Source organism: Anopheles bellator, chromosome X (assembly GCF_943735745.2).
Source record: "Anopheles bellator chromosome X, idAnoBellAS_SP24_06.2, whole genome shotgun sequence".
Classification (NCBI taxonomy): domain Eukaryota; kingdom Metazoa; phylum Arthropoda; class Insecta; order Diptera; family Culicidae; genus Anopheles; species Anopheles bellator.
In genome coordinates this window covers 4,211,187-4,221,087 of record NC_071287.1, presented here as the reverse complement: position 1 = coordinate 4,221,087, position 9,901 = coordinate 4,211,187, and the positions used below count along the sequence as shown (strand labels likewise).

At 50.9% G+C, this 9,901-nt stretch overlaps 2 protein-coding genes across 2 annotated transcripts; both read right to left on the bottom strand.

Moving 5' to 3' along the window:
• Window positions 1–2,433: 2,433 nt before the first annotated feature.
• LOC131213317 (phospholipid-transporting ATPase IF-like) lies at window positions 2,434–8,725 on the bottom strand. Its single transcript, XM_058207334.1, has 6 exons — window positions 8,495–8,725; window positions 6,215–6,416; window positions 5,028–6,130; window positions 3,380–4,917; window positions 2,969–3,298; window positions 2,434–2,644 (listed from the first exon to the last, which is right to left on the bottom strand). Exons 1-6 carry the CDS (start codon window positions 8,723–8,725, stop codon window positions 2,434–2,436), a joined length of 3,615 nt encoding a protein of 1,204 aa, XP_058063317.1.
• LOC131213807 (uncharacterized) lies at window positions 8,520–9,533 on the bottom strand. The gene is given in 1 exon segment (XM_058207941.1): window positions 8,520–9,533. A coding segment is annotated over 1 exon segment (774 nt). The 3' UTR covers window positions 8,520–8,759.
• Between the last annotated feature and the right edge of the window lie 368 nt (window positions 9,534–9,901).

The following is a 9,901-nucleotide window of genomic DNA, read 5'->3' as shown; positions in this document are numbered from 1 at the left end:
AATATTTTTTGCAATGTCCCGAACCTAAAGTTCAGGATTTGCCTCGATTGATCTTAAAACCTTCCAGTTCAACTGCCGATTGTATGTTCCACTACGACGTCTACTCTGAATCTTTCAATCTACGGTATTGGGTTCCCAGAAACGGTAAAGCACAGCATATATAGTTGATTTTGCGAATTTTTGTGTTTTAGAGATTTTTAAAGTAGACCACGTGGTGTTTTCGACGTGATTGTGCAGAATTATTTTTCTTCTTTCGAGTTCAATTAAGCATAACTTTCCATAAACTCCGCGTAGTAAGATGAAACTTTCAGCACTGAAAGTAGAATGTTTACTGAAGATATGACTATCATCACATTTGAAATCCGACGACCAGAGGCGCTGCTAGAAAACATGTAACTGTTCCCGATTCTAAGTGGGCCATGCTTTATCTCTCGACGGTTGAACTAAACCACTGTCACTGGTTTGTTTGGCACCGGTGGAGGGGTACCCTAATATTTACAACATTACCTTAAGCCATCATCGCAGGTTTTTTTCCAGAAAAGTTTTTCCTGCACTACTTTCCTGCCACCAAAAACGGTGTTAAAAACGAACAATGCGTGCCACCTAAGATAGGTTAAAAGCTCCTTGGGGTCGTGGCTGAGGTCCTTCAACTCTATGATTCGTTTCGAAATTCGAAAGTCTAAGTCTTCCTCGAAAGACCGTACCAATGTGCGTATTCAACGTATGTAACGTTCTAGCATGCAGCAGGTAACGCGTCCGTAACGCCTTCCGTAATTATATTTAATTTTAATTTATTTAATTTATTTTCAACCAAGGTTTGCCATAAGGCTAGACCCGGAAACTTAATCCTAAATATTTACAAAGAGAAGAGAGCTTAAGTGTAACAGAGATAGAGAGAGAGAGAGAGAGAGAGAGAGAGAGAGGAAAAATAAAGAATAAGGAAGCATAGAAACCACCACAGAGAGTGGGGAAATCCTGAGACTCAGTTCAAACAGACGGAGAGGAATTGAGGGCATTTATAAGGGCAACACGGAAAGATGAGAACGGACGGTGAAAGTCGAACAGGTGGTACACTAGGATGAAGCTACGGAGACACCGAAGAAAGGGATCCGTAGATCCATGACGTGTACGACGAAGGGGAACGAGGAAGGGAGAACGAGTACGTAAGGAACGGGAAGGACAGTAATTCGAGCCCGATCGTAGCGAGGATGATTTCTAAAGGTCGTGGAACTCGCACTGCACTGGCAGGAAAATGGTCAACGGCAACGAATAGCAAACACAGCAGCTCTCCTAAACATTTTCATTTATTGGCTTCAATGCAATTCGCATGCGACTTTGCCATTTGCTTCCTCCTTCAGTTCTTCTTTCCTTTAACTGTTTCCTTGTAACTGTTTCCTTTTTTCTGTCTCTGGAATTTCTGTTTGGATTGATTTCAAGTATAATACTTTCGTTGGTATACTATATACTGAGAAAGCAAATACTACAGAATACTGTGTCCAGTTGATTGATCGTTAGCGGAATGGCGAGAGTTGGAATCGCACACTTTAGGAATTCGTTTTTTTACGTTAACCTCACAGCTTGTCGTTCAGTGTACTTCCGTCAAAGTGACGATGACCGAATTTTTGTGGCGGACGGCAATGGAGCAGAGTAACTGCTCCAAATGTTGTAAGGCCGTGGTGGTAAGTGATGATGGCGTGGTTTGCGAGGTAGAGTGTGGTGGTGTCTATCATGGATCCGTATTTGGACTTTAGGTGCGATGGGTGTGGAGCCACCAAAGACATGGAATGCGAATAGAATAGACAAACCATGAAGAAATTGTGGAAATGTTGGGCGAATTGTTCGCAAAACATGAGATGAAAGTGAGTGCCAGGATTGAGACAGGTTTACAGGCTTTTAAAAATTAAATGCTCGTTAACCTACGGCATTGATCGAAAACGACCAGAAAACCGTTTCTCTTATCTAAAATGGAGGCGCCTGGTGGCCTGTGGCCATAGGTTTCCATGGCCCCAAAAAGCCAAACTGTTTCAGGATACTATCAAATTCACTTGGATGGGATCTGCTATCCCCAGACTGTATTCACCAGCCTTGGCTTTTTTTGAATATCATCGAATATGGAAACCCTAGCATGAAATACGAAAAGTTCAACGCTACTGTTAGTGAAGATGAGGAAGCATCTAATAGTCTTAAAAGCTGCAATAAGGTTAAGCTGGGGTTTGATTTTTGATGATTTATGATTTCACAGTTTTACTTAGTGGAATTGAAGAGAACAGCTGGTTTCAGCTGGTTGACAGTCGTTCAAGGAATGACGAGAGCAAACTATGATGTTGTTCACCATTCACCTAGGTCCAGTGATACAAAATTCATGGATGGAATTCTGGAAGGATGTCTGACCGGCTTTCAAGAGAGATTCAAGTTTGAACGATACTACGGCGCTCACAGGACCGTGCTCTCGATCCGGTCGCTGCGGCGCCGATACTTGGCACCGCCCGGGATAATGTGCCCAATCTTGATGTCGATCGCTTTGCGAGCCAACATCACCATGTCCGGTAGGAAGGCCGCGACCAGTATGATAATGGTCAGCATCCAGAAGTTCAACGACGACAGTAGGTTATTGTAGACGTGGAGCATCGAATCGTCGTAGTTGCTGGAACGAGAGTGCACCCGTCGGTCGTGCGATAAGTACGGGTTTCATAATGAAACCCACACACAACAGTATGTCTTTTGAGTAACTGAGATATTATTTTTAAAACCAAACTCAAAATGCAGCCAGAACGATTAGCCAATAGCCATAGTTTGGGCTTTGAATCATCCGCATGGAATTTGGATGCGTTTGAAAGAGGAGGAACGAGCCTTGCGAAACGATGTTACTAACTAATATGGTTGCATTTGCATTTAAAAAATAAAATCTCATCCCCTGTGACGGTACTGTGTGCGTGTGTTGGCAAGATCGGTCAGCATCGGTACTTACATGGGCAGGAGATAGCAGATGAAAGAGGACGCCATGGGGCCGAATATCGACAGCAGGATGCTGCCGATGAAGACTACCGTCTTGTGGCTGGCCTCGAGAAGCAGCTTCAGGTTCACCACTACCACCAGGGTGATCATTAGCACCGTACCGTAGCACGCGAAGCTTGTGGTTGGGGCCCAGTTCGCGTAAATCGCCGGGTTGATGGTCCAAACGGCGTACACGAAGAAGTAGATGACCGCGGAGTGGAAAATGCTCAGTAGCATCCACCCGATAAAATTATTCCATGAGTACCTGCGTTTGTGAGCCACCTCCTGGTACAGGTGTGGGTTTCTACGGGTACGGACAAAAATGGGGTGCATCGATTAGCAACACGTCCACGCTAGACGTCTTCCACCGGCAGGCAGGTCTTACTTCAGGAGCGTCGCCTCGTCGTGCGGTTTTTCCGTGAGCGCCAGCACCAGCACCGGTAAGGCGGTGTAGATGACGTTGTACAGCATCTGGTGGAGTATATCATACACCGACTGGTTAGAGAACAGGCTGTGTATCTGGAAGAACAGCTGGATGCCCACGAAGACGAGGTTTTTGTAGAAAAAGTACATCACGAGTATCGACAGCCGCACGCTGGAGTAGTGGCCGTGCACGAGCAGCAGCTTCTCGAGCATGTGGAAGTTGGTGAACGCATAGTCCGCGCACCGGGCCGCCTGGCGACCTTCGCGGCCCACGATGCCGAGCCCGACGTGCGCCTCCTGGATCATCGACACATCGTCCGCCCCGTCCCCGATGGCCGCCGTGACCGGCGATCCTTCGGCCGTCTTCATCAGCGCCACCACCTCGCTCTTCTGCAGTGGGCTCAACCGACAGCACAGCACGGCGTGGCACCGGTAGCTAATGTCCCGGAACGACTCCTTCGCCGAGTCGAGCGACAGGGCCAGCGCCAGACTGGTGCCATCGATGAGCAGGGCGAACGCCCGGCCCGGATGCCGGTACATCTCCAGCGTCAGCGTGTCCAGGTGTTGCTGGATGTCGTCCGTCGTTTTGCAGTCCGTGATGAAGTACCGCAGCGAGTCCTCCGGGATGTGGCCACAGCTGAGCGCAATGTTGTACGCCGTCTCGACCTTGTCACCCGTCAGCACCCACACCTTGATGCCGGCCTTACCGAGCGAAATGAGCGTATCGCGCACGTAGTCCTGCAGCGCATCCTCGACCGCGGTCGCACCGAGCAGCTCCAGGTCCGTCTCGATCTTCCGCTGGCACTCCTCGATCTTGGCCTGGCGGTCGACCAGCGAGCTGCTCGCCTCGATCAGCTCCTCGTTGAACTGCCGGTACTCGGCGGCCGTCAGCCGGCGTCGGGTAATGGCCAGGGTGCGCAACCCAAGCTTCGCGAACTCATTGATGTGCTGCTGGGTCGTTGTAATCAGCGGCGACGGCCGGCACAGTGGGAGCACGTGGCTTTCGGCACCCTTCGTGTACAGCCAGATCTGGCCGTGCTGGTCGCGCACGATCACACTCATGCGCTCGGACGTAAACTCCAGCACACGCAGCCGCTCGAACTGGACGCGCTCCTCCACGGACGGCATGCCGAGGCGGGACATCACGTTCCGCTGGACGCACGAGGCGCGCAGCCTCAGGTTCATCCGATCGCCATCGTCCCCGGTGTACACGATGCCCATCCGGGCGCACGCTTCGACCAGCGCCTTCTCGTCCGGGCTGGACGCCTGATAGTCCATCCGCCGGCAATTGAGTTCCGGCGCCGCTCGCAGACGCCAATTCTTCGGCGTGCCACCACCACCACCAAGGTCGACGGTCCCACCCGTTGGTAGCCCGTTGGACGTAGCCTGCGCCGCCGTCTCCATTGTCCGTGACGTGTCCGGCTCGTCTGTGTAGCTGCCCGCCTGCACCTGCACCGTGTGGCAAACGGCCATCGCTTGGTAGAAGTCGAAAACCTGACTCTACGGGTGGGAGAGTGAGTGGATTGAGAAGAATGGAAACCGAAAGCGTAGTCGTAGCGACATCCGAAAGCGTTGCACTAGCTACCTCTCCAGCACACACCACCACTTACCGGTAGCTCGTTAATTTTCAGCCCAGGGCCTCGGCCGGACGCACACAAGCGTTGGCCGAGCTGCTCGTACACGCGCCCATTGATCGAGCACTGCTGAAAGATCATCACGTTCTTGGTGAGTGTGCCCGTGGTGTCGGAGAACAGCATCGACACCTGGCCGAGCTCCTCGTTGATGTCGGACGTGTTGACGATGCACGGCTGGTCCGCTTCCTCGTCGTACAGGTCGAGGTCCCACAGGATGTAGCACCTGCCGATGAGCTTGACCGTCTCGATCGTCGCGTACAGCGAGATCGGGGTGAGATAGTTGAACAGGATCAGGAACGAGAAGAAGTCCTGCAGAAACTGGGACACCCGGTAGTTGGACTGCATCTCGCCCAGGTACAGGTTGTGCTCCGCGTGGTACCGGTCGTTGTATCGCTTCAGGAAGCAGCTCACCGTCACGATCGCGACGAGCAGGACGAGAAAGAACACCAGATACTTGTTGATGAACCGCTCGCTCGAGCTCGTCTTGTTCGTCGTCAGCTTGCTGTTCATCGCCAGCTTCGTCTTCTGGCCGGTGTAGACGGCGCAACCGAGCGCCCACTCGGTGTTCTTGATCCGCGAGCCACGCAGCACCAGATTCTCCGCCATCAGTGGCAGCACACTTTGGTGCCCGTCGGCCACGTAACTGTCGGCCAGCTCGATGCGCCCGTTGAAGCAATACAAGTTGGTATTGGACGGCTCGTACACGATGCGCCCGATCGTGTGGAGCCGGTCGGCCGGCACATCGGGCACCCCCTTCGGGACACTCATCGTCTTCAGATTCGTTTCCCCGTCCAGGTTCGCCGTCGTCACGTAGCAGCGCCCGTTCTCGTCCGAGGTCTGCAATAGTATCAGGTCGCACGGGACGTCGCGGTCGCGCGCCATCTCCACGATGTCGCCCGGCCGGATGTCCTGGCAGCGGATCTCGCACCGATGCCCATGGCGGATCACCGTGACGGGCGTAAAGTTTACCACGTTGTCCGCGTGGTGGCGTACAAAGTCTTCGTAGCCCCTCTTGGCGGACGTCACCGCGATCACGTACACGAGCGGGACCAGTGAGGCCATGGTTGGCACTAAACCTACTGCGAATTGGATTGCGAAAAAGGACGTGGAGGAGGGTGGGAGCGAATAAGAGACGGACCGCAACCCGCCAACGCGCCACTTACTTATTGCCGCCGACAAAATCGCGACCATCACGAAGCACGGGATGGCGATGCGCTCGCACAGGACGCGCAGCAGAAAGGTTAAGAGTGTATATTTGGTTGACTTTATGCGATTGTCCCCGGTGGTCCTCTGCGATTGCGGGTCCTCGGCGTCGCCGCCCACCTTCACGCTCAACGAGTCCGGTTCCTGGAACGCGCAGTCTCCCTACCGGAAGTGGAAATAATTTCGTGAAGTTAAAGATTGGCGGTAAGATCGCTATGTAAGATCTTGGCGGTAAGTTTAGACAGTTTTAAACATTTCCTGTAAGTTTCGTTTGCATATTCCTGCGATAAATTTTGCAAATTTCTATTTTAAGAAAACAATTCCTGATGCATATGGAGGCGCCCGGTCTCTATGTAGTCTATGAAATGGCCATACAAAACATATTGGCTTTATGCCTTTTCTACTATTTGGATAAACTAAGTAAAATCTCTATCTTGTATTCAAACAAGTGAATGTAGTCTTTGCAGCTAATACGTTGTGGTGGAAGCGAGCGACATTCCCACGAGTTTAGAGGTCGTACCCCCTGTTTGACTTCACCGTCCAGTCACTAAAAATGCATCCCCAAAACACCTCCCTCCAAACCACATCTCCCAAAGAAATCCCCAGTGAAACCCACACACGTCAAGGACTACATCCGCCAAACACCCCACCCCCTAAGTCAAATCACAAACAAATCTTAAAGAATATCACCCCAGTATACTAACGCTCCAAGGCCCTCTAGCAGGGCAAAGGATGCACTAACACCAAAAAACAACAAAACCTCCAAGTCAAAAGTCAGCCAGCTCTCCCAGAGCCAGCACTTTTGATCTCCACATCCTCACTGCATTCACAGAAAACCGAGGCCCCCAGCCCAGAGTCTCTAGAATGTCTCACCCCCCCGACAGAGGCGAAAGGGCCGAAAGGCCTAAAGACTCTTAAAACATTCAAACAAACAGGGGGGGTGGTTTCATGCGCTAGCTTGTGGGTTTCATTTACAGGGAGGGTAGGGTTTCAGAGCCGAGGGGCCATGCGAACGCGAAGACGAACAGACGAGCGAAAGGAAGAGGAATACAAAAAAGAGATAGCGAGATCCTGATGTGATCCTGATAGAAATAATCCAGGTAAGTTTAGTGGACAGTATTCAGTGAATATCAAATAATGTTGAAATGTTTTCGCTTTGCTCGTTTCAGATGTTCAACTAGGATGCAAAACATTTTTCAACGTGCCTACGGCGTCACCAACAAGTGATATTGTCGACGCACCAAATTGCTACGAACGCTATAGAGAATTGTGAAAAGTGAACGCGAACCGAAAAAAGAGAGCAAAAATATACGTTTTGAAACCGAACCAACCGTTGTTGTTGTTGTGTTATTATAGAGACTTTGAGCACGGGGCTTCATTCGTCTCTTAGTTGGCTATTGTAGTCTGTCCTTGAAGTTGTTGCTGGTTGGTGCTCTCCGAACCAACCGTTTTATTTTGGCTATGGGGAATATGGGTATATGGGACGACAGTAGCGTATTTATGTAAGAACGGTTGAGCTGGTGTGGATAACAAAACTCAGTTTATTGGACCCAACTGTACGATATAACTAACTGCTCTATAGTACGTTTTGTTCTAACCTTTTTGGCGCCGTAATGCAACTGTCACTGCCTTTTTGGCGCGCCATGCTCCTCCCCTGTCACCTGCGATCGCCCTGTGGAAGTACTACTACCTATTCTCGCTTCTAATGAAAATTCCGTCACCTTTCCCACACGGCCTTTCCTGACGTGACTTCCGTCCCGGAAGTGACCATGGTCGATATGGAACGTATCCAAAGGCACCTCTCCTTTCGGTATAGGATGCAGCCAACCCTCCTTTCTTCCACGCCTTTTCTCCCCTAATATACACTTAACGCATGTCTCGATACAGTTAGCTATTTTCTCTTCCAACCCTGGTATGAAATAATCGTCATCGATACACTCTTTCGTTTTCCTAAAGCGGAAATGTCCCTGTTCATGCGCATTTTTGATAATCTCTTCTTGCATCGATTGAGGTACGTACAATCGCCTCGAGTTCGAATTGCCTTCGTATAGCACCCCATTTCTAACGTGAAACCTATCTCCGATATCTTTGCGTCCTATCCCTTCTAAGAACTTCATTTCATCCTTGTCTTCACGTTGTGCTGCTGCTACTCTTTTGCTGATCGTGGTCGATATCGCCATTACGTTGACCCGCGATAAGGCATCCACGTGTTTCATCCTCTCTGCAGATCGATGCTCTACTTCGTATTCGCCGTGCAGATGGTTCATACGCGATTCGCTCAAAGTTTTACAGGACCGTTCCTCCTGCAGCTCCTGCCGAACACGGTCCAGCTCTGCGTCCCGCTCGGCGATGCGTTTGCGTAGCCCCTCCATCTGCTCACCACATTCCCGGACACGCCTTGATTCATTCTCCCGTAGCGCTTCCAGCTCGGTCAACTGAGTCTCCGTGATGTTGCACGCACCCTTCAGCATATTAAAGTTCCTCGTTACACTGTCCAGCTTCTGCTCAAGCTGTTCGTTCGCTTCCTGCGCATCGTTCAGGTCGTCTTGCGCCTCGTGCAGTTCCCGTCCCAACCGCCCGTTCTCGACCGTCAACAATCGGGTCCGCTCGGTCAGTGTCTGTTGCTTCTGTTGCCCCTCTTTTAGCTTTTCTTCGAGCGATTGTATCTTGGCCACACACTCGATCAGCTCGGTTTTCTCCGCCAACCGATCCTTTTCCGAGCTGCTCCATAGTACGCTCCTTTCGCAGAATTGCCTGGTATGCATCCTCCCCTAGCAACGTTATTTCGCTACCGGTATCCACCGCCGCGTCGTATTTCGTAGAACCGATCGTCACTGGAACATTGGGAATGCTGGTCACCACGCATACCTGCTTTGCTCTTTCGTTGTTCTTCGCTGATTCCGTGCAATGTTTGGCAATGTGCCCAAAACCGTTGCACCGGAAACATTTCGGTCCTACCTTCGCTTTCGTGCATTCTCGTGCTCTGTGGCCTCTGCCGCCACAGTTATAACAGCCGTTGTACTTGTCAGCGAAATGATGCGCCGAACTCTCTTCCTTCTTTACTTCTTCCTTCTTAGTTCGAGGTGTTTAGTCGGAACTCTTACCCGAACCAATGTGCTCCCTCAACTTCTCGTACGTCTTGATCTGCACTTTCAACTCTTTCAACGTCTTACATTGAATCAGGCAGACTTTGTTTCTCGGATCGTCGTCGATCCCTTTCGCGACGTAGTCGCAAATCGATGCTTCATCCACGTTTGCTCGTTTCCCGATCTCGCCCATGGCGTATACGTACTCGAGGAAGGTTTCGTCATTCTTCTTCTTCCGTCGCCTGAGCAACTCGTGGATGCTCGCGCTCGACTCTGTTTCGTCGAACTCTTCTCGCAACGCTGTTTTCAGCGCCTTCCACGTGGTGGCGTTGGGCGCACTCCGTACAAATGCCTTTGCTGGGCCTTCAAGCAAGCGTTTGCCGTACACCAACTTATGCAAGTCCGTCCATCCGAAGATCTTGCACTGTTCCTCGAACTCGTTCAGCCATGCGATTATATTTTCGCCCCTTCCCGTGAATGGGTTTACTGTGTCCTTCACATCGGCGAAATTTAGCGACACTCGTTCCGCTGTGTCAGACATGCTGGCCACGTCACCTTGCC

Excerpts from the sequence above, each read along its gene's own strand:
- LOC131213317 (XM_058207334.1), bottom strand. The coding sequence starts at position 8,725 with ATGCTGAAGGGTGCGTGCAACATCACGGAGACTCAGTTGACCGAGCTG. Across the intron at positions 6,131-6,214 it reads GATTTTGTCGGCGGCAATAA|TAGGTTTAGTGCCAACCATG; the intron begins GTAAGTGGCGCG and ends TCCAATTCGCAG. Across the intron at positions 4,918-5,027 it reads TGAAAATTAACGAGCTACCG|AGTCAGGTTTTCGACTTCTA; the intron begins GTAAGTGGTGGT and ends TCCCACCCGTAG.